Source organism: Galeopterus variegatus, unplaced genomic scaffold, assembly GCF_000696425.1.
Source record: "Galeopterus variegatus unplaced genomic scaffold, G_variegatus-3.0.2 Scaffold3346, whole genome shotgun sequence".
Taxonomy (NCBI): Eukaryota; Metazoa; Chordata; class Mammalia; order Dermoptera; family Cynocephalidae; genus Galeopterus; species Galeopterus variegatus.
The window spans coordinates 127,955-152,990 of NW_007729457.1; the positions used below are offsets into that span (position 1 = coordinate 127,955).

The window sequence follows — 25,036 nt, forward strand, 5'->3', positions numbered from 1 at the left end:
CATAAGGATGTGCATTTTTCTGGGGGAAGGATCCATAGTTTTCATCAGTCTCAAAAGGGCCCATGACCTACCAGGGATAAAAACACCAATGCTTTCAAAAATGCTCTTTTTAAGTAAAAATATTACAATCTACCTTGTTCCTTTCTATCCTTGTCTTGATCGAATGTTTTGTGAATTAAATAGTGTATTTATCTTCTATGGCAGAATTTTTTCACATACGGGCCTCCAGTTATCACATAACTTCCCATTTGCTCTCCCCCACTTTTCTTATAAGGGTCCATCACAATTTCTGATCCACTAATAAGCCCATTCTTATAAATTATAGCTATGTATTTAACAAATTTTATAGCTTTTTAAAATCACGTAGGTGGGTTCCCACTGGGTGGGGCTGCTGCAGAACAGGTTCAATCTGTCATCTTGAAACTAAAGGAATGTGGTCTTTTTTTTTTTTTTTTTGTCTTTTGTCTTTTGTCTTTTTTCCGTGTCCGGCAACGGATCGCAACCCTCAGTGTTGGCCCCGTACCGGACCGGGGACCGGCAACGGGATCGCAACCCTCGGTGTTGCTCCCGCGCCTCGCTCAGCCAGTGAGCGGGAGCCGGTCTGTATGTGGGATCCGAACCCTCGGACGGGAGCGCCGCCGCGCTTCCCAAGCGGCGCACTATCCAGTGCGCCACCGGGCCGGCCCGGAATGTGGTCTTTAGCTTCTCTTCTGCTCCCTCAATTCCTTGGCCTCACATGCCTTTTACTACTCTTGACTTTTCAAACCTCAGCTCTAGTTTCATATTCTCTTTGAAAACTTCTGGGATACCTTTAACCTTCAGAATTCTTTCCGTCTTCTAAAGTCTTTAACATTAATCTGGCTCTGGGAAAGAGTGATAAGGGAGTTGGCATGTCATAGACCAGGCTTTCTCAACCTCATCACGATTGTCGTTTTGAGCTGGTTAATTCATGTGGAGCCCTGTCCTGAGCTGTATGCCTGTATACTTGGTCTCTACCAACTAGATGCAGAAGTTTGTCCCCACCCCAAATCCTTCCTCCCCCCACCGTTAGTGTGACAACCTCAAATGTCTACAAATATTGCCAACTGTCACCTGAGGGGTAAAATTCCCTCTGGTTAAGAACCATTGTTGAAGAGTGACTCCCCTGTATCAGTGTGCTACTCTACAGAATTTCATGGTCATATCCTTCTTTCCTATCTTTACCTTCTCTTTAAGTCAGTTCACTCACTTATTTTTAATTTATTTTGTATTGCATCTATACCTTTGTAAAGCACTTTAAACCTTTTTAAAAAACAAGGCAGGTTACATATAAACACTCATTGCTTCTTTTAAACCTTGCCACAACTCTTGAAAATAGATATAAGCATCACATTATAACAGGCAAAGACACAGACAATTACAGATTTGTTCAATAACTGAACAAAATCCAAATAACATTGAAGGAGCAAAGACTCAAAATCAGTACTGTCTTTTTCCAAAGTCCATGACATTTTCACAACACAATGATATTTTGTTTACTTTATTTTCATAGGGTCATTCTTATTACTCAACTGAATCCTAGCCTACAAAACTAGGATTGTGTTTGCATCTCTTGGGAACAGTGTCCATTTCTTATGATGGAAAAGGAATAGTCAATGTAAAGGGAAGACAGGCTTTTATTTTAGCTCTCCAGAAACTCCACTAAAGAGAGAATAGGAGCATAAAAATCTGATAGTAAAAGCATTCATTGTTTTAACCCTTATCTTAAACTACACTGAAACTATTTTAGTCGATACTTTTGAAGGTTAAGAAAATACATTACAGAAAAAAATAAATCATCTCAAATGATTGCTTTAATGCACAACCTTAGCTTCATGGCATTTCCCTCATTTCCTCAGGGGAAGGCTATTTCTCCAACTTATTTATTTTCAATTGATTTCTAGGATTTCAATCTTTTTAGACCTTTTGCATTAGAGGAAGGAACACACCTGCTATTTTTTCTCAATTTGGGGAGTTTGAAGTTTTTCACACTCTTTCCCCTTTTAACTACCTATAGAACTGAATTTCAAAAAACAAATTGTCTTTTAGGACATAAAGTTCAAAATCAAAGTATTGTATCAGCATCACATCCTCAAAGTTGGAAAAGGAGAGATTCAATTGCTTACTTCTCCTAACTCTTAAAAGACATTTGAAGAAAAGAGATCTTGATAAATGGACTTTGAAAGGAAAAAGGAAGACACCAACAAAAGCATGAATTGCGTTTTCTGCCAAAGGGCTAGTTTATCTCCTGCAATTTTGATTTGTTGTTACCATGAGGACATATTGTGGCAGGACCAGAAGGTCAGCTGAGGTTTTAATTATTTTATAGCCCAGGCAATTTCAGGCAAATCGCACTTTCAGTCAGAACTACAATTCAATGAGATCAATATTTCACAGCTAATATTTCACTCGGCCCAGTGGCTAACTGACCCACCACCGGTATACAACTTCAAGTCTATGCACTTCCCACCAGAGCAGAAAATTCTAATATATTTAAAGCTCTCCAAATGTGGTCAGGAAGTTTCTACTTTTCAAGCCAAAAATAAACTTTTATTAGAGCTAAGAGATATAAATATTAGTATCACTCTATTTAGAGGAACACTGCTAAATTAAACCTTTCAAACCACCACACATGGACTAGCCCTTAGAGCACTTGCCCCCAGGAGACAGGATTTCTAAACTGGAAAGGAAGTTAGAAATGATTTTACAGAACAAGGTGTGGTTATTTGTCTCACAACATTGACAACATTTAGGAAGAATGGGAACATTTCTTCATTTTTCTTAATTGGAAGGCAGCAGGTTCGGTAGAAAGTTCTGGACACATTGGAGTCTAGATTTATCTTTATTAGCTGCAACATCAAACATGTTATTTCACCTCTTGAGGCCTATTTTTATTTTGATGACAAAGGTGGACTAAATAACCTTCCAGTGCTAATGTTATGTGAATCTGTTATGCTTTCCTTATCCTAACAGTGTTTAGAGCTGAATAAGAAAATCAAGTTGTTTTAATTTTAGGTTAAACTTAGTCTTTTTCACTTCAAAGTTGAAGTGAGTTTTCTCCGGCTGGGGCTTGGTTTTCGTCTCTGCTGTACAATCTAAGCTCCGTCACCTCCCAGGCTTCTTGTTCCCTTCCATAGGCAGCAACAGAAGCAATGGTGGGGATGGCGGATGTCAAAACTCTATACTAAAAAAACCCCAAATCTATAAAGCATTTCTCTAATTCATAAAGTTTTTGAAGGTTTTTCTTTGTGAGTTTCCTTATCCCAGTGTTACTCTGTAGGTTCTTTTCTCCTTTAAAAAAAAAAAAATCTCATAAGCCCCTTCTCTGCCCTCTTGTAGTAGGGTAAAGCTCATTTATAGGATACATCTTAGCCTCTTCCCCATAGCAAAAGATTATTTTACAGTTTGAATTCAGAAAAATATGACTTGAGTAATAACTAATATCTATATACTCCTTACTACCTACCACTCTTCTACATACTTCACATAAACAAAAGCATTTAACTCTTAGAGAACTGTGAAGTAGGCACACATATCCCTTACTATCCAAATCTGTTCAGTTCCTGAGTTCAGTGGTTAGAGGTCAGATAGAGGTCAGTGAGCAAGTTTGGGTGGCCAAGCAAATTGTATTATCTTTACTTATCTTAGTTTCCCCTCTTGGAATAGAGAAATGCCAGAGTTTAAATAGCAAGTGATGTTATAAAAAAAATGCAAATATAAATGCATTTGGTTCCTTTGTGGCAATAGCAAGGGTTTGGAGAGAGAGAATTCAGACAGTCAGAGGTATATATCTATACTATTATCTCCATTTTACAGATGGAGAAACTGAAGCACAGGTTAAAGAAACTGCCTAAGGTTTCATAGCTAATAAACAGCACAGCCAGAAATCTTATCCAGTCACTACAGCTCCAGAGTCAATATGCTTGTGCTAGACTGCCCAGCTAAACTTTATTTTTCTTATTTGTGGCCTGTGGTGTCGCCCATTCATATTATCCCTGTAGATTTTCTGGGAATGTCTCTGGGGAGCTTAGCAAATTTCCCATCCCATTTTTCCTAGAGCTCAATTTGTCAAAATACTCTATGTTCTATTTGCACTGATAGACAAGTCTTAGATAATGAAACATGCTGTATTTTGTACAGCTTAAGTCTAATCACGTGGCTTACACAACCGTAAAGTCCTTTTAGTCACTGTCTTTAATGAATTCTGCAAACTGGATGAAATAAGGGATATTTGTATTTTATAGAAACAGGAAAAGCAGACTCCCACAGTGAATAAATCCAGGTTGAAGTGTAGCGTAGCTTGAGGTCTCATTCATTCTGGCCAATCTCTCTGAAAACAGGGCTTCTTTAAGCCTTTTTCTTGTCTTCAACTAACCATGCTTAGAAGACCAGACTTCCTTCAGCCAATTAGGTTTGCACCTGTATTTGTCCTTTCTCTATTTCCTAAAGTACTTAGTGAATGATGCCGGCAATGATTTTACTTATGAGCTCAGTCAGGGCCCCCATGAAATCGTGCAAAAGCATGGGGGTGTTCTACATCCTCATGAGGTGCTCTCATGTGTGTCAGCATGATCCAGCTAGAAAATCAGAGAATAAGCTCATGCTTTCATGTTAAATAAAATCTTGTCTGTTAAACTGACAGCATCTTCATAAATTTTAGTGAAAAATAAATTCATGCTTGATTTCATAAGCTGGTTTAAACTTTCACACAGCACAAAGGCTGGGCATAAAGTAGGTCTAAAATTACAGTCAGTAACAGTAGTAAGAAAATATACCTTGTTGGAGGCCTTCCAGTGATAAGGACCCTGGCTATGCCTGCCATTCAGAGTGTGTGCTTCTGTGTCCATGTGGTGAAAAGGTCAAAGGGATGTGGTAGCATGCCAGGAGGCTCAAGAAGCCAAGTTAGACATGGTGCATACTCCTGGAGTGCCACTTCAAGGAGAGTAAAAACGTCATTGTAGTGAATCGTAATGCAAAAAAATGCACGGGTTTAAGACAAAGCTCTGAGAGGCAAAGTGGCAAGGTGAAATTTCCAAGTATGCAGCTAGTATCCGTGATGACTACGGTTATTCTGATGGAAAGTGCTGAGATTCAGTGCTCTAAGGTGCTCAAAGAGAATGGAATTTAGAAGATCTGGTTCTAATCATGACTCCATCACTTACCACCTGTGTGACCTTCGTCGAGTCACTTGCCCTCCTTCGAAGCTTCACTCTACTGTACAGAGTTTAGGTTACATTATCTCTATGGTCCCTTCCAGCTCCAAAAGGCTTATGGTTCTTGTTTATATTTTAGAGATGTGACTGCCTAATTCCCCTTTCACATCATTTCTAATAGATGTCATCTGTTTACTCAGCACAGAGGTTTTACACCACTGTGAAATAGCCCTGGGAGGTCCCAAAGATCTATCCAAATCTAAAGTGCTAATCTTCCACTCGTTAAGCTATTAGTGCTCACATAATGAAGGCTAGCCAATACTCCCAAATGCAAGATATACCTCATATAGTTTAACCAATATCCAAGTTTTAATGAAAACTTCAAACGCTTTTCCTTCTTAATGAAATACTTACATGGGCGAGGTAAGTGATATCTAACCAAAGGGCTAAATGGTAAAAATTCTCTGAAGCACACATAAATTCTAAAATACATATCACCTGAAAATTTATTTTAAAAATTTATTAAAAAATTTAATCATTGCCATATTTTCTTGTGATTCATTCATACAACTTAAAAATAAACCTTTCTTCACATATTTTAATGTTTTAATATTTCATATTAAAAATATAACATCTGCTTGAATTACAATTAAGCAAAATCCATTACTTCACAGCTCACCATCACCTGTAAGAATCTCATTTATCTGAGTACTTCAAAAAAAGTAGGTCAGGGGTCGATGGGAAAGTATATTACAATTAAGGGCAGTTTTAATTTTAGAGGCAAAAATCTTCATAGGAATCTATCTGTAAGCTTCTGAAATTGCTGCTGTATATCTCAAGTCTGTGAATATATCAATCACCTATTACGAACGATGATGATCAGTATAAAATCCTAGGAGGTGTACTCTACAATTTAGGAATCGGTGTGGCTGCCATTGCTATGCTCTCGATTGCACACTCATCGGTTCCTCTGCGGATCCGGAAGTAGCCATTCTCACCCCAGCTAGGGCCCCAGCTGTTTTTAACAATCCAGTAATCCATCCCAGAAGCTGGGTCAGTGCCATAGCCCACAAGCAGAACAGCGTGATTAGTCAGCTCAAAGGGGTTGAAAGGGTCTCTCAGACCAGTGTGGTGGTAGATGCCCTTGCGGTAGTGGAGAAAGTCACTATAGACCTCAAATGCAACCGACATGGGCCCATGATGGACCAGCTCAAGCTTCATCAGGGCTTCATTGCAGCCCCCATAGAAACCTCCCACATAGTAGTAATCGGAGGAGTAGTAACGAAAGCAGTCTTTCTTCATCTTGCATGGAGAATCAGTGCCTGTATAAGGGAAGCAGGCCTCTTCCACCAGCCCAAAATCTTGGGCATACTTCCCTGCGATGAGGAATGGGAAACCACCATCACAGCCTGAGGATGAATAACACACAGGGTCATTACCCCTTTATTAGAAAAGGGCACAGGAGAAATTGTCCCATTTCCTATTTTTTTTTTTTTCCTTTTTGTCTTTTTTTTACTGACCGGTAACAGGATCGCAACCCTCGGTGCCGCGCCCGTACCGGGGACTGGCAACGGGATCGCAACCCTCGGTGTTGCGCCCGCACCGCGCTCAGCCAGTGAACGGGAACCGGTCACCACATGGGATCCGAACCCTCGGCGGGAGCGCCGCTGCGCTCCCAAGCGGCACACTCTCCAGTGTCGTATAACTTCGTATAATGTATGCTATACGAAGTTATTACGTTGTCTGGATCGGGTGGTTTGAGAAATGTTTTGGGAAGTGAGAGCTTTGCTGTTTAATGGGAACAGATGATTTGCTCATCAAATATTTCTGAGGGTAGGGACTCTCTGTCTGAGTTGTATCATTTCCTATTTTTCCTTCTCTGCTCTGTTATTCTTTATATATTACCCCTGGAAGTTGTTCTTAGATTAAATGTCACATCATTCATTCATCTATTTTCTATCTAGCTAACTATCCTCTCACTCCCACCTAGTGGAATACTTATGTAGCCCTTAGTATGGAAAGTAAGCTATGGCACAGTGGTTAAGTGAGGAGGCTCTGAAGTTGTAGGTTCAAATCTAAAGCTGTGTGAAGAACTTAACTTTTCTGTGCCTCTGTTTATTTATCTTTAAAATACAGGTGGTAACAGTACCTTCCTCACAGCATTAAATTAGTCACTGCATGTAAAAACAATAAAAGTGAGAGATCATCATCATTGCTAAATAGCCAGACACCACACCTCGGCTCTTCCTCAAGTGAGACTTCCCTGCCAACCTCCTCCAACACGTCTTCCCCCATCTCCCTTCTGCAGTCCTGGCCCTATTATACACATCATCACCCTGTACTTTTTCTTCATTGTTTTTTCATCATCGTAATTAATTTCTATTTCCCTCAGTAAACTGTACAGTGATTAATAAGTATCTCAGAAAGAATAAAAGGCTCACTGACAAACGATCATTTGCCAGCACTTTCACTGGTCAACTGGAAAGCTTTCCAGCAGCCATATCTAGAGCTGACGGAAAACTTTAAAATGGTAACATTTCTCCCTGAATCAACTGCAGCTGAGCTTTTTACATCACTTATAGCCTGTTCTGAAAGCCTAAGTACAGAATTTTTAAATTCTCCCGGAGGAACTGGGTTTTGGAGTGGGACCGTGGTTGAAACTGAAATGCTAACACTTAAAAGCAGTGTAACCTTCAAAATATTATAAAACTTCTTTGTGCCCATTCCCCACCTATAAATAGGGGCTATACCTACTGTTAGAGTTTTGAGCATTGTTGGGTAATGCATGTCTTTAAAAGGCAGTGCTCACTTAATGTGTAGTAACTATTGACATTTTGCTGGATGGTGCAGTGAATTCCATGAAACGCCATCTATTAATAAGTAACAGGGCCAGACCTGCACCCAGGGTTTCTCACTACAGACACTGTGCTGTCTCCATCCTTTGGCCTTTGCCAGCAATGATCTACTACACAGAGATAAATAGCTCATAACAGTGCCTGAAATACAACACTTACCTTGAGCATACTGGCTGCAAGACACAACCTCCTGAGGACTCAAGATTGGGGTCTGAGAATTGTTGGTTAGTATACGGATTCTTGCTTCTAGCATACCCACAGAAGCAAATGAGTAGCAGCTTCCACAAGACTCTGGAGATAGAAAAGAAAAGTACATAATCCAAAAGACTTCTGAAGTTTCACAAAGAATCATACAAAAACCTGAGTGGATGAGATACATTAATATATTTATATGAATGTTGTTCATAAGAATAAGTACAAATAGAAGATTTAATCAACAGACATTCTTGAGCTTACAAACATTTCACCCTTTTTCATCAAAACTCAAATGATACCATATGGGGCTTTCCCTATGAATATGTTAGAAGCTAAAAAAACATCAAACTTCTGAGAAGCATTTGATAGTAACCTTGATAATGAAGAAAGGATTTATGTCTACAACATTCTGATCCATCAGGTTGAGATAAAACTGCGGAGGGAAACATTAGATGAGCTTTTAAATATCTCTAATGTGAAGGAATGAATGTTTATGTCCCCCCAAAATTCATATTGAAATCCAAGCTCCCAAGGTGATGGTACTAGGTGTTGGAGCCTTTAGAAAGTAATACATCATAAGGACAGAGCCTTCATGGATGAGATCAGTGCCCTTATAAAAGAGGCCCCAGAGGGTCCTCAGAAATCTCTCATCCTTCCCACTATGGGAAGTTACAGCAAAAAGAGGCATCTATGAGCCAGGAGGCAGGCCTTCACCAGACACCAAATCTGCTAGTGCCTTGCTCTTCCTGTACTTCCCACCCTCTAGAACTCCGAGAAATAAATTTCTTTTGTATATAAGCCACCCAGTCTGTGGTATTCTGTTATAGCAACCTGAACAGACTAAGACAAGCGGCATTTTCCAAAGCATGTTGGGTTTGGAACTAACACTAAGAATGGCTCAGGTGTTGATATGTTGCGGACAGTAGGATTTAACCTGGGTTAAGTAGACAAGATACAACAAAGCCCAAGGAAGGTACAAGAGAGGTTATAATGAAGGATATGGTATTTAAGGCAGGCAATGAGGACATGAAGACATGGGTCAGAGGAAGATGAAAAGTAGCTGAACGAGAGTGAGGAAAGAGGAAAAAAGAAAAACACTTTATTTAATACCTGGATAAACTTATTTAAGAAGCATCTGCTAGGAAAATAGCTGCTACTTCAAGAAAAGAAAAATGCTGTATTATGAGGTAATTTATATGCACAATACTATTTTTCTATATGTTTCTTCAAAATGCATGGGTAAAAAAATACATATAAAAAGATAAAGTTTGTACACAACAAAACTGGGACTTCTACTTGTAATTCTAGAAAGAAATGAGCATAATTTTACTATCTCTTATTATATAGGCTCTTTCACCTCTGCTACTGATACAGACTCTACATGGAGATACACTACATGCTCAGTCTCCAACATCCTAAACTCTGTTTGAAATACTTATATTATTTTCCTCAAACAGTGAATTTCCTTGAGTGTTCCCACGACAGGTTTCTTCATCTTGGTGACTGACACAGTGAAGGAACTCAATGCATGTTTATAGAAAGAATGAATCAAGCAATGAACAATTGTATACATATTTACATCCAGGAAAAAAAGTGAATTCAGTGGAAACAGTCAACTTTTACTTGTTTCTAAGGTATAGGGGAGGCAGAACCTTAGATTTTAATGTGAGCCTCCTCTTAAATAGTTCAACAAGGTCCTGGTGCTAGAGTCTATTAGAGTCCCACTTCCTCTTAACTACTACCATTTCTGATATTCCCCAAAATTCTTCCCCTAAAAACCTCAGATTTAGCCATATCATATACTACTTTTGCTGCTGAGGGATCATCTAAATTACGAAGATTAGAAGAGAAACACTTGGGAGAGGGCCTTGGAATTCATCCAGTGTACAACCCACTCACTTGATAATGTGCAGCCAAGGCTCGGGAAGAAGCTATGACCTGCCCAAGGTTGCACAACTTAGAGATGTCAGAGGTTAGTGCCATAGTGTCTCTGAACACCGGATTAGTGTCAGTTTATAGTTTTATATCCACTTTAAAGAATTTTCACATTATCTTTCCCTGTCATGTTGTACTAAATAGAACAAAATTAACTTATACCTTTTGTTTTTAAAACCATCAAATAATACTATCCTTAGGACCAGAGAGGTCAAATAGTTTAAATGATTAAATGTCAAAGAACAAGATGAGTGTGTAAACAGCTAAAGCCAGTATTCCATTCATGAGACACCAAGGTCTTAGAAAGGGTCCCCCTTTGGCCATCTAGCTTTCTTGGCCAACAGTGGCCATGAAAATAATGTCTCTCAGTATTAACCAATAAACCCTCAGTATCTGACCATCAAGAATAACAGAGTGACAGGCCCCAAGTACATTCAAGGGCTAAGAGTGTGCTCTGTTTACAGAGCAATCACAGGAATGAGGAAAGAAGATAACCTTCCTCGAGACCCTGACTTTCCCAGAAGAGTGTGCTAGCTGCCAAAGTAATTAATGCCTAATTTTAAAAAGCAAGGCCAGTCTAGATTCTAAAAGAACGATTATCCCTTAAGAAGACTACAGTTCAATAAAGAATAAGAAGTGAATCTGGCCCAGCTGGAGCTCCGCAGTAATCAAATTTCCACAATCTTAAGTAGATAATGTGATTTTTTCATGCGGTGTAACTATGCTCAGCTGCACCTTCCAACAGTAGAATACACACTGAGCCAGCAGGAAAGAGTCGGGTCTTATTTTCTCTCCTCTCTTGCTTTGCTACTCATTTACCGAGTGACCCCGGGAAAGACACATGACCTTTTTGGCATTTCTTTTCATTTTGTGCATAAAATGGATCGAGTGGAGCAGAAAGTTTAAGGTTCCTAACTTCCTGCTCTAATAGTATAAACAATATTTAGAACCAAGACTTAAATAGACTCAATTTTAAACATTAGGAAAACACCCTGCATTTCCTGATTACTGTGACCCATGGAGACACTCTCCTCTCGAAGATAAAATAATAAACAAAGACAGCATAACTGGGAGAAGGACAAAGAAAGTCATCTCACCCTGTTTCCTAGCTTCTCTTCCCTCTCATACCTCACAGTACATCTAGCCATTGGGCTTGCTCTTAAAGCTGTTTGCAAGGGTAAAGGTAAAACCTCATTTGTCCTCCTAATATTTCTTTTTTCTTCAATCTTGATTTGCTCTCTGAAAGAAAAAAGTTGTGAATTCCCTTAACTGTGGCTAATTCTGAATTCTCTGTTATATAGCACACTGGTACTATTAAAGTTAGTGGAAATTTCCAAGTAGCCCAATTAGCAGGAAGAAAAAAGAATTCGTTTTTTCCCAACCTACAGCACAAAAAACCAAAAGGAAGTCAAAAGAGGAACCTCTAAGTACAGTATTTTCTCAAGAACCTGACAAGATGCTACAGATAAGGGATAAATTCAAGAGCAACTAATCCATCAAAGTCCTCTGTTTTAAAATTGCCATTTGCCTATACAAATCATATTTGTAACACTCAAAGGATTGGGAACATTGGAGACAATAAGAGCTTTTACAAAGCTACAAAAAAAAAAAGTCAAAGAATTCAGGTTTAGAAATTCTAACCTTTCTCCTGAATTGATACCTTCTACCACTCTTCAATATCTTTTGGGAAGGGAGTGGATATAAACTTTTCTTTCTACTTTCTCTATGCTCCCATTGCGTTTTAAAAACACTTTATTAAAGCAGTTATCATATTGCACTTTGTTTTACTTGCATGTCTTGCTAAAATTATCTAGGACAAGGACTCTGTCATATTCATCTTTATATCTTCTTGCCATTAAAACATCCTAACACATATTAGATGCTCTATAAACAATAACAGAAGCAGCAATATAATATTAATAGCTTACATTATGGAGTGGTAATCGTGAGCCAGGCCCTCAACAATCAAGTCAACACATGACACACATTATTTACCTAATCCTCTCAAATAGGCATAGAAGATCTGTTTGTTGATAGGGCAAATTTTAATCTTCCCTTAACATTAACCGTTTAATTTCAGTTTCCATTCATTTCTCTATTACCTTCAAGTTTCTCTCATTTCCAGTCCTCCCTCTCAAAAGAAGCCCTCCCTAAGAAATTGAGGAAGTAGAGAAGGACTTCAGGACCTACACTGTTTCTAGAGCTGAAGAGTCCCAGAATAACTGTTAGAAAGGCAAAGAGATGAGACCCGTGGTGTCAGATGAAAGACAAGAATCTTGCTGACTGGCTGCTGTAAGAGGGCTCAGAGAGATCTCTGCAGTCAGAACCCTGCAAGTATCCAATGAGGATGGAGTTTGAAGGGCAGATGGCGAATGTTGAGATGTGGGAGAGACTGACTGTCACTAAATTTTGAGGCAAAGAGAAGAACAGTTTTTCTTTGGGTATTATAAATTTATAATACTCCCAGGAAACACTAACCAGAATAACAAATCAGTCATGTGTACTATTATCTTCAAAATGAGCTTAGAAGTAATGAACTTAAGCACTGCCTAACTGATTCTTCATGTCATTGTTGGCTTAAACGTCAGATAACAAGATAATTAGCTATCAAGTGTGGATAGAGAAAATGTTTTTAACTGTACCAAATACTGTATCAAATTTCTGAAAATAACTGGCAAAATGCAATTATAGTGATACTTTTGGGTAACCTGGGCTGTTCCCCCAGGCCACCAATCAGAAATCTGTGTTAATACTTACTATCACGTATTATATTCTGATGTACATTGAATTAAAAAGTCCTCACGCAACTCAAAAAAATGACTAAATAATGAGGAGAATGAGAGGACAGGTAGCAAAGAAGGATTCCAGCAAACAGCTTACAGAAACAAGACCAATTTTAATTGTACACAATTTTTTGTTTCTATAGGAGTCTCTCCTACTAGGAAGGCAAATAGGTTTGTCTGATATATCACTGATTGCCACTAATTACCTGGAACATATATTGATAAAGATACTGAAAAAATGCTAAGTTCAGTTGGAATGATTATCTATTCCCAAATTCTGTCATGGATACAAAAGGAAGGAGTGAGAATTCATAGGCCACATATTTTCTATTCCTTTAACTAAACTGGATGATGCGTATTCTATCTCTGTATTCCCAAAATCCATCCCAGAGCCGGTGCATAATAAATGTTCAGTAAATAGTTCAGAATAAATGAATGAAAAACAGATTTTTTTTTTTTTTACCTTGGTTTCGAACAGGGCTAACAAAATTGATACCATGAACATTTCTCCAGTCCCAGGATGCTGGCAAATTTGAAACCTTTTTCTGGATTTCAGCAGTCAGTGGTGCAGGATTGGGCCTGGGATGAAAATACACATTTGTCAACATAAAGTCCAACATATAGTCCTTCCTCTGAAGATGATTTCCTAACCTTCAGTTTCAAGATTTCAACTGCCAGGCTAACTAGGATTTATATTCAGATCCAAAAACACTTGTCCCATAAGTGTTTCTTGTCTATTGCAAAATGTGTCAATTACACAACTAAGTTTCATTTCATTTCAGGATCTAGTCATTTTCTCTTGTGAAATGACACTGGTTTTATGTACCACTATGATACTATTATTATTTATTTATTTACTTATTTTTGGCAGTTGGCCAGCACAGGGACCCAAACCCTTAACTTTGGTATTACAAGGCTGCACTTTAACCAGCTGAGCTAACCAAGCCAGCCTATTTTTAGTATGCCTAAATAGCTGCATTATCCTAATCACTTTTGACAGATTTTGACCAAAAAAGGAGTTATGAGAAGTTGAAGATGGCATACAAAGGGCAAGAGAAAACAGAAGAATTGCTGATGTTTGAGTCAGGAAATGGTGATATTGGTAGTGGGGTGGTTGTAAAAGAACTTGGCAAAGAAAAAAAAGGTCTAAATATAAAGTAGACAGACTAGCTCTATAAACAATAGATACAACCATTTCATCATTGTATGATATAACTGAAAAGTAATATACACAAAGGACAGTTGCCTGGGCCTATAAATGAATAGACATTTTCTGGAAATGAAAAACTGTTCAAGAAGCTTTTCTGTATTAAAACACACACACACACACACACACACAACACTTTAGCCCTGGACACACCAGACTACTTGGAGTTTCCCCAAGCCTGCCAAATGCCTTCAGTGTTCCATGTCTTCATGATGCTGTTCCTTTTATCTGAAATGCCTGTTGCTCACCATGTAAAACTCCTCTTAAGAGTTTTTCTCTAACTTCTAATTTTAAGAACTGCTCGTAGAGTAGCCTCCACCCACCAGCCCCCAACAAAAACTTACTTCCTTTCTATGCTCCTTCAACTCTTTGTTAGGGCTCTATTGTTACACTATGATAATATTTACTTTTCTATTACTGTCACCTATTTGAATTTCTTATTCTGCTTCACACTTTTCTATCTTTTCAGTGGTTACCAGGCTGGTTTTTTACCAGGTCCCAGTTTAGTCATTGGTAAAGATTTTTTCCAGACTACTTCATGCTTTCTGTACCTATTCAAGTGCTTCCTTCTCTCACACACTTCTCTTAGAGATGACACAGGTTTATACTATGATAAAATGGAAGTGAGATGAAAACAAACAGAAGAGGGAAAAAACAAAAAACAAACAAAAAAACCAATTCACTGAAAAGTAGCAATCATAACCTTAACAAAAGTATAGAATAGACAGCACAACCTATACAGAAATGTCAACTAATTGTTCACTAAAATGTGTCCTAAGCCAGGAACATTAGTTGAAGATCCATATGATATAGAGATGAACATGAGATAGTCTTTGACTATGTGGAAGACAATGTTAAGAGACATGAAACATACAAAAATTACTACAGCACATACAAAAATGCTATAGTAATACTGTAAAACACACAACTTAGATAATGCCCATGGAATAACCAAGGCACATAAAAAGATATGCACCATGGATATTTTTAAATATAGGGTGGGGGAAATAACAAACCTTGAACATTTCTTCTGAGATTTTATAAAACTAGGGTACAAATAAATTTGAAATAGAAATAGTTTCTGTGATTTCACATTGAGAGAACAAAAATGTCAATCAATCAGCAACTATACCTAAAAATATACTAAGTAATATATAGGATAAAAGAGAAATTTAAGTTTGGCAACATAATTTAATTCAGGGCATATATCTCAGAGTCATAATAACCTACTATAAATGGCTTCACCACTTACTAGCTGCATGATATTCAGCGAAGAGCGTGACGTCACAAAACTACAATTTACTCCTATTAAAATGGGTATAATCTAATCATAACTACCTCAAAGGCTGTTGTGAAAATTCAATGTAATAATGGTTAACAAGTGGTAAGAACAGTGCCTGTCTATCGTAAGTCCTTAATAAACAGCAGCTATTATGATGATAACCACCATCATTATCACCTTTGTCATCAGGAGGCACAAAACAGGCATCTAAATGTGAGCTTCCTTATTCCTCCCATCCTCTAAGACAGAGTATTTACCCATCAATGCACACACACAGAACAAAACAATGTGAGAAGAAGGCTCAATGGTGTGAAAATGAAGAGTGACAAACAGGAGTTTGGGGGAGGAAGAAGTGAGATGTACAAACATTTTAAGTACACTATGCATTACTGGCTCAATCTTCTGGGCCCAGATTCTTAAAGAACCTGGTGAAAATTCTGGACTCAGAGAGATGCTCATAAACAACAACTTTTGTCTATAATTTCACCAGTTTCAGTCTTCCTAAGCCGCACGTTAAGAATCTGAGAGTTTCTATCATGTCATTGGATTCTTACAATGGAACTAATTTGTACACAAAAATGCTACTGAAAACCAGGCAGCCAGTCTATATTATCAGCTTCAATATTTACTGCTTCACTCAATTCCATCTCCTTATCTTAAACCTTCCATGGAGCTTTAGTCATAAAAACAGCCCTTCCAAAAGCTAGCCCTTCTTTAAAACAGCAGCAGTTGGCTGGAGGGAGAAGCACAATAGAATTCCTCAGAAACATAGCACATGACACATTTAAAGCAGTGGAATCTGAGGCTCAAATCTTTCAGGCAGAAGCCACAGTCTCCCTAGGATCAAATGCTAACACCACACTCCTCCCCTGGACACTCTTCGGGATTTTTGTTGTTGAACGGGTCTCGATTTCCTATGCCACATAGACACATAAGGACACCACGTCAGTAAATCTGAAAAGTTATAAGATATACTTCTTTTCCCAATTTTAAATAACTAGAGCATCTCATGGACAAGAAATTCTCTAGAATACATTTTGAGGTCCTATAAAAAATTCTTTTGAGAAAAGGGCAGAACTCTGAGAGAATGCTATCAGTTGAACAGGAAAAAAAAACTCCATACAGTCTCACAGTTGAAAAACGCCACAGCATTAGAATTATTAGTCTGCAGATGAAAAAGTCAGTGATGCATTTTAGTTAGTTGAGTAATTAGTCAATTAGTGGCCTGCCTAAATAATAAAAATTTGAACCATGGACTCTATAGATATTAGGGAATTAACCACTGTACTCTGAGAATTGCAGAATGCTTCAATGTACTAAGGGAAAATAATATACCTACATGATTTATCGACTCCCATTAGCTCCCTATTGGTTCCCTATGGCATCACAGGAATTTCCTGGGCCATTTAGCAACTGTTAAGGGACTACATACTCCTTGCTAGATCCAGCTATAGTTTTGGAGAGATATAAGAAACCTGCCCAAGTTCCTAACTAAACAAATTTAAAGTATCATCACATAATTTCCCAAAACACAAATGGTGTATATAAGATAAAGATGGGAAATGCCACCTCTGTCTAAGGGTAGTAGAGGTATATTGATAAATAAGGAACTTTATTTCATAGAATGGCTAAGAATAAGAACAGGGACAGGAAGAGATCAAGGAAACAGGAACAAAGACAAAGGAGGCAGGTGGCTAATCCACAGTGCAGGAGAGAGATGACAAAGTCCTAAGCCAGAGAGTAGAAAATGGGAAGGGAATAAGGGAAATGACATCCACTGTGAAAGCAAACTCTATAAGTAAGACTTGGAGAGCAACAAAATATGTATGAGTAGGAGAGGGAGATGGATGAAAAAGAGACAACATAACAAGCTTCGACTAGGATGACCAGTAAAGCGGTGAGCAACCCAGGTAGGGACGGAAGGAAAGATGACATATCACCAATATTTTTATTAGCAATAAAGAGATGTGCTTTATTACCTTGGGATTCTCTGGCTGTGGCCACCACTTCTCCTCATCATATCTTTCAGGCTTAGAGTCCCATATTCCATGTATGTAGTTGCAGTCCAAGAATTCTGAATAGCATTGATAGCTTTCACAAAGTTGTAGTCATATTTATAGAGCCTATCAGAATACCTGCCAATGAAAGTTCCAGATACACTCTTTACTGATGTAAATAGATTCCATTAAAAGAGGTGCACTTATACTCTAGGCCTAAGTGGAAAGTCATATAATTTTTCAGGAAGGAAATTGGCAATATATATTAATAGCCTGAAACTGTAATGTCTACTCTGAAAATAAAAGTTGAATTCAACTAAGATATAAGGATATTCGATGAAACACTTTTATACTAGTCACATATTATAAACAACCTAAATAAATGTTCTAAGATATGGGATTGATTAAATAAATAATGGTACTTCATTTACTATGTAGCTTATTCAGTAAAAATGTCTAGGAGATTATTTAGTGATGTGGAAGAGTGTTCACACTATATTAATTAAAAAACAAGAAAACAAGAAAAGTTTATACTATATATATATATATATATAATAATTACATGCTTGATCTGCCCACCATGGTTATCTCATGGTTATCATGGTGATCTCATGATGGCACGAGATCATCACCTTTCCCCTACCCACTACAGTTTCCTGCACCTTTATAACCTCTATAGTAAGAAAAAAGAGGACAGTAGTAACTATATGCTATATATATACATATATACACATACATATATATATATATATATATGTATAGATAGCATACAAGCCTTATAAGTACATATGGATGTTTGGTTTATATTCTTGTTACTCAAAATTTGGTTCTTGAACCAGTACCCAGAGCAGCACCTGGGAGCGTGTTAGAAATTCAGGTCCAGACCATCTGAATCAGAATCTGCATTTCAGCAAGATCCCCAGTTGATTCACAAGAACGTTACAATTTGAGAAGCATTGGTTTACCTTATGCCAAATGTCTGGGTACAGATGTAAATAAATCTAACACACAAAGAGCATGTTTACAAAGCAAAGAAAGTGAGTTGACTATTCACTTAATTTAAACATTTAATCATACCTGTGTGCCAAGTGCTAAGAATTATAGAACTCACCATATTATTCTTATTAAAAAAGATTCTTTGCTTTGAGTGTGACTTACTATCCAAGACTACCATGAACATTCAGTTATGTAAAGCAATATATACCTAACCTGAGTAATATTTTAGGCATACTGTGAATTTTTCTTTCTCTTTTAATTCCCATGTTTGTGGCAAGAGTATTTTTGTATAGTCAAGAAACCTGGGAGCAATGACAATAACAAGAAAAATGTACAACCACGTTGATATAGTGTTTTTATCAAAGCTCCTTCCCACTTGTTGCAAAGTGGGAAACCAGAAAGGTACCTTTATTGAATAGATTATAAAACTCCCTGTTATAATACTTCCGACTACACTAACACAACAACAAAAACAATCTATAGTTGTTTAATTGTTTCTTTAGGCACAAGAGAAAATTTTAAATAGTAAATATTTTAAAATATTTTCCACCAAGGAGAGTCACTGTTTCATTGACTGTATTTGTGAAGCTGTAGTGAGCCCTACTACTGCCCTTGCTTTACTGTAACACCCATGCTATGGGATACCCAATCATTAAGAGCTGAAAGTGACTTCAAAGGTAATTTAGTCCCATATGCTCATTTTATAGGTGAGGCAAATGTAGATTCTGAGCACTTCTTCACTACATGTTTGAGATATCAAATGGAGTATAATAATACACAGTATATTCTAAATGCTAGGGCAAAAGTGAACAGCTTAGTAGGAATTGGGCTGCTCAAGGACCAGGCCAAACAAAGCTATTTAAAAAATAATGTCAAAGTGAAGGAGATAAACCAGCCCAGATCTTGGTAAGCACTTTAGCAGACAAGTGCACTTCTTCCTCTTCGAACTCATCTCCCTGACCTCTCTGCTGCAGTCATTCACTGACAGTGTTGCTTGGCTTTGGATGACTTGTTCATGTACACTTGCACTGGCTTTCATGACTACATGAAACAGAAAAGGTAATAATATTTGTTCATTTTTTCCTTCCAAAACTAATAAAGTCTGAAATCTCTTGTTTGTGAAGTTCATAGTTACTTACAGCAGACTTAATTTAACAAAAACATTAACTGCAAGTTATAGGCTGAATTGTGTCCTCCCAAAATTCTTATGTTGAAGTCCTAAACCCCAGTACCTTGGTATGTGACTATTTGGAGACAGGGCCTTTAAAGAAGTAATTAAGGTACAATGAGGTTATATGCATAGGCCCTAATCCCATATGACTGGCACTCTTATAAGAAGAGATTAGGACAGTTAGAAAAGACTATGTTAAGGACACAGTGATAAAACAGCCATCTGCAAGCCAGTGAGAATGGCTCAGAGGAAACCAAACCTGAAAACACCTTGATCTTAGACTTCTAGCCCTCAAAACTGTGTGAAAATGACTCTGTTATTTAAGTCACCCAGTCTGTAGTAATAAGTTATGGCAGTTCTAGCAAACTAACATACTGCTTAAATACCAAGAACTTTGATTTCAGTTACTTCTTGTCTTGCTTAAAATTTGTTAAATTAGTATCACCTACCCTTGTTACAACATAAACATTATCTACAAGTATTATGTAACATGTTATTACACAGCAACCAATAAAATGATTTTTCTTTATTAGTAATTTGCAATTCTGTGATCCTTTATGTGAATTTTGTCAAAGCCATCATTGGTGCATTACTTTTGGAATGCTTTGAAAAAAATACTTTCTTCTGTTAATTACATCAGCCAATATATTTTTTTCAGTAAAGTTTTACATACCATGGCTTATGTTTCCAGGCCAAATTTTATATCACTTAAATAAAATTTTCTAAGAATTAATATACACACATATTCATACATACTGTAAAACAAAACTAAATGTATGTTTCACTTGTGACAACTCACTTTTCCTGGGTATTCTCAAGGTGTACTGTGTTCGCATTCACATTCTCAGAGGCAGACCCCACCTTCCTTCCGGTGAAACAAGCCCAGTTCCGGCCCAGCACATCATGTACCCACCCAGGCATCGTCTCGTTGCAATAACTGGTTACCTTGCTGCCCTCCTGTTTATACTGCAAACAAAAAAGAGAATGCAAGGTTAAGAAAAATCTGTGTTCAACTCTCAGGTCCATTTCCTCTGGCTCTTATTCACAGTAAAGATACCCCTTTTCACCCTCTACCAAGCACAACAAAAACTACAACCTGAGAGGTTATATTATGAGAATTATTCTAGAAAAGAAAAACTTTTCTATGGTTAGCATTATTGACCACCAAACAAAATGTGCATAACAAAACACTGCTAGGAATAAACTGAAATAAACTAACATTTTTAGAGCATCTGCCACATTAGAGGCATTTTACAAAAGTACTTCATTTCATCCTCACAATAAGCCTATGAGGGAGCAGACCAAACAACCCCATATTACCAAGGATGAAGAAGAGGCTCAGCTCAGAGGATAAGGAGCTCCTATCTAAGGCAACAGACCTGTTAAGTGGCCAAAACAGAGTTCTCCTCAGTCTACGAGACTATACTTTTCCACTCAGAGATGATCCACATCAGGAAACTACAAGAACAAATGATGAGAATTAAGCAAATCCTCTTTTGTCAATCTCCCAATTTATTAGAATATCTTGATTATGAGAGGGCTAAAGTAATCCGATTTCTAAATATTCTCTCCATTTTATTTCACTAATATGGCCCTTTGTCTTATTTCAATGACAACACCAGAAAATAACTATAAAGTGACAGATCCAGGACTTAAATTCAGATGCTCAGGCCCCAGAGCCTAACCACCCTCATGTTACAACATCTTCTCATGACGGAGGACCACTTAATCCAGAATAAGAACTTAAAGTGTGTGAGATAGAAAGGAAAACTGCTGTGCTAAATTTCTATGAGGAGAGACTTGAGCACAGACAATTACAGGCTCTTGACTTAATTTAATGGAATGAACTACTTACAGAACTTTGGGCAAGACTTACCAGGCTTACTTCTCTTATTTGTAAAATCAGGAAACTAGAAAAAGCACCCTCAGAGGTATAAACTTTCTGGGATTCCATCATCAAATGAAGGGACTAGTAAACATTTCTTATAAAGGCTAGACAGCAAATATTTTAGGCTTTGCAGGACATTAAGGTCTGTTGCAACTATTCAACTCTGCCACTGTAGCACAAAAACAGTCCAAAATAACATAAACAAACAGGCTGTAGACTGACGTTGGCTTCAAGGGCTGCAATTTTCAGACTCCTGATATAATCTAACAGTTGGTACTTTACCTGTTTGCAGAGGTTGACAAACTTTAAGGGCCAGGAAGTAAATATTTGGGGCCTGCGGGGTAAAAGGTCTCTGTCACAACTACTCAATTCTGCAACTGCAACATAAAAGGTGCATAAGGCATACATAAATGAATAAACTAAGCTGCGTTCCAATTCAACTTTATTTATAAAAACAGGCCTACAGTTTGCCGAACCCTAGTTTAGAGGAATGTGCAGGTGAAACTACACTTAAAGGTAAAATAACCATATTGCATCTGACTTTATCTAAATTTTAATCATGTTTAGGGGTAGAGTTAAAAGTGTATAGCCTTAGAATCCACAAGAGCTGGGTTTAAATCCTGGGATTCACCTTTTACTAAGCTATATAGCACAGGACAAGTTACTGTGGGTGACTCACATGCACTTATGCTTATATCTTGATGGTTCATGATATTCTGAAGTCTGTCACTATATCTCTGCCTAAGAATATCTTCACTAGCATGAGTTCAGCTCGGCACTCCTCAAGTCTCTGATAAAGCCCCAACTCAGGAGGAACACTGAAACAAGGGCCTAGGCCATTCTTGGGCTGCAATGTTAGAGGATATGTTGTTCAAAAAGGATAAGAAAATTTATTTTTATTATATTGAACTATATAAAGCTTTTGCTTCTGTAGATCAAAAACAGTCTACTATTGGTAACTTCATATGATGCCAGGTAGACCCCTTAGAACTCTGGCATGTGCCTCTCTTTGGCACGGGCTCCTGATCATATTCTTTTCCTCTGCCACATGCTGGTAAGACAGGTGGAGCTAGGCCAATGCTCCCTCCCACGTCTGCTGTTTTGGAAAGAAGTTTGATAATGTTTTAAGAGTTCTTGAGATCTGCCTGATAAAAATGGTCTCACATGCACATAACGCCATAAATAAGAAGATACTCATTTCAGTCTAACAAAAGTTAAAACAAAAACAAGAACAAAAGAATGCCCTAAAAATGCTCAAATATAGAAATTAAATAAATTACATTAACTCAGAGGAATGTTATATAACATTTTCTACAATAAATATTAGTTCTATAGGAAAGGGGTGAGCAAACAGGCTGGAGAAGGCTGCCTGTTTCTATAAATGTAGTTTTACTGGAGCACAGTATGCTCATTTGTTTATATACTGTAGCTGCTTTTGTGCTACAATGGCAGAAATGTCTTGCTTCCTAAACATTATACAGATTATTCATAAATCTTAGAGGTTCAAGAGAACGCAGAAATTATATAGTGTCAGGAGATAAAAAGGAGACCTAAAAGAGGTGACTGAACTAGAATTTATAACCAAGGACTCCTAGAACCAAGCATAGTATCATGAACCACTTTTTCATATACTTATTCTTCTCAGAAAGAGCGGGAGAAGTAAACTATTACTAGAAACACTGAAGAGGTATACTCAGAAACTATACAGCAAAGGCTTAAAACCCAAAGGGCTTCCACCTATATTATCTGAAGCTCACCATAATCTCTTGGGATAACAGGCATTATTCTAGTAATGAAGAAAAGGTTGCTCTGCAAAGTTAAATGGAGAGAATTCAAATTCACATTCACAGGTTACAAAGGCCATTGCTTTACCCATTGTATCCTCTTAAAAAAAAAAAAAAGTTTTAGAAGATTAATTAACCCATGAGTCAGGTCCAAACTATTGCCCAAGGCCCTTTAAGAGCCACCTAAACTTCTAGCAGTCCTCATGATCATTTTCCCACTGTTTAGGTACCTATATTGCCTTGGCTATTTCAGTCTTTTTACTCCTCTTACTATGGATTTTTACTCCTCTTACTATGGATTTTTGATGCAGGGTGGAGGAAAAGGATATCACCTTCAGGCTTATATTGCCTAGATAGAATCCAGCTTTACCACTTCCTAGCCTGAGATCCTGAGCAAGTTACTCCTCCTCTCTGTGCTTCTGGGGTCCTCATCTATAAATAGGGATGATAATGGATTCCATCTCATAGGTTGTGTTTTATGTACGCTTCCTCATTTAATTTTCACTTCAGTCTTTGAGGTTATTCTTCCCACAAAAACATAAGCACTGTGAGAACAGGACTTTTTGTTTATTCCATACCTACAAAGCTGTTTGGTACTATGAAGCAATTAGTTATTGAATGAGTGAATAAACAAATAATAGAAGAGAAAGAACAAATGCCAAGTCCTATTTTGATGACACAAGAAACTGGGAAGTTTATAATAAATATTTTGTGATGCCAAGATACCAGAGACCCATATTCTAATTCATATATTACTCCTAAAATGCCAATTTTCCTCTTCAAACCTGTTTCCCTATCTGTAAATTTAGATTGACCCAGAAGTTCCAAAGTTTCCTTCAAGCTTCCTAATTGCACATTCTTGCATCATGGTTTTCTTATTCAATATTCATAAAACCAGGTAAGTAATTCTTAATATAGACATACTCCTTATTTATATACATAAAGTAATCCTAAAAAACTACAACTTTGTTTTTGTTGATATAACTCAAACCCTGTAAATGTACTAATGAAGCTATCCATTTGTGTACCATTTCTGATACATTAAATTGATGAAATTATTTTCCTTTTTAAAGTTTCATTTTATATATTCTGTAGTTTTCACAATCTGAAATAATTTGGCCTTTTTTAGCACCTAGATTATCCTATAAAAGGCAGGGCAGGGCCACAAAACACAGGATAGCTACCACTGAGTAGAAAAGAGGCATTTGCCAGTTGAAAAGCCAAGTACCTTAACTTGAGGGGACCACCCACAGTACCCTATTATCTTCTTCATTTGAATGTTCTCAGGGTATTTGTCATTTTTCCTGCTACTGTGAAATACCTCCTATATCATTTTTATGTTAACACCAATTTTGAAGTTTTGGCCACACTACCCAGCTTGAAAGGTTGCCAACTTTTTTTTTACCCTAATGGTTTTCATTTATATAAACATCAGTCTTTCAAGACTGCCTTGCACAGATGGGATAATTTAAGTTTCCACTCATTTATGCCAATTTCTATTGCAACAAAAGATAATTTCATAAAATTTGAAGAACCCCCAAACCCTAGCACTTAAGCTGAGAAAACTACTATGATTCAAAATTACCATTAAGTTGCCAAACATTCTCAAAATCCCCCTTCTTCAGTTTCCCACTCATTTTATCAACTATCCAATTAGACCTACCTAGTCATATTGACCAAATGTAAAAAGAACAGGCTGGGATATTTTGGAACTTATTTATCCTGGATCTCTCACTCAACTATTTTTTGACACTGGGGGGGGGGGGGGAACC

The 25,036-nt window shown here is 37.5% G+C and overlaps 1 protein-coding gene across 1 annotated transcript in view; it reads right to left on the reverse strand.

Annotated features, from left to right (window-relative positions):
- Positions 1-5,563: 5,563 nt before the first annotated feature.
- CTSC (cathepsin C) overlaps positions 5,564-25,036 on the reverse strand; it is a gene marked incomplete at its 5' end in the record, with an annotated part of 32,819 nt that continues 13,346 nt past the window's right edge. The window contains 5 exons of the mRNA XM_008584720.1: positions 5,564-6,580; positions 8,186-8,317; positions 13,403-13,518; positions 17,408-17,563; positions 20,392-20,558. Coding sequence (XP_008582942.1) covers positions 6,078-6,580; positions 8,186-8,317; positions 13,403-13,518; positions 17,408-17,563; positions 20,392-20,558 — 1,074 coding nt within the window. The remainder of the gene's footprint in view (positions 6,581-8,185; positions 8,318-13,402; positions 13,519-17,407; positions 17,564-20,391; positions 20,559-25,036) is intronic.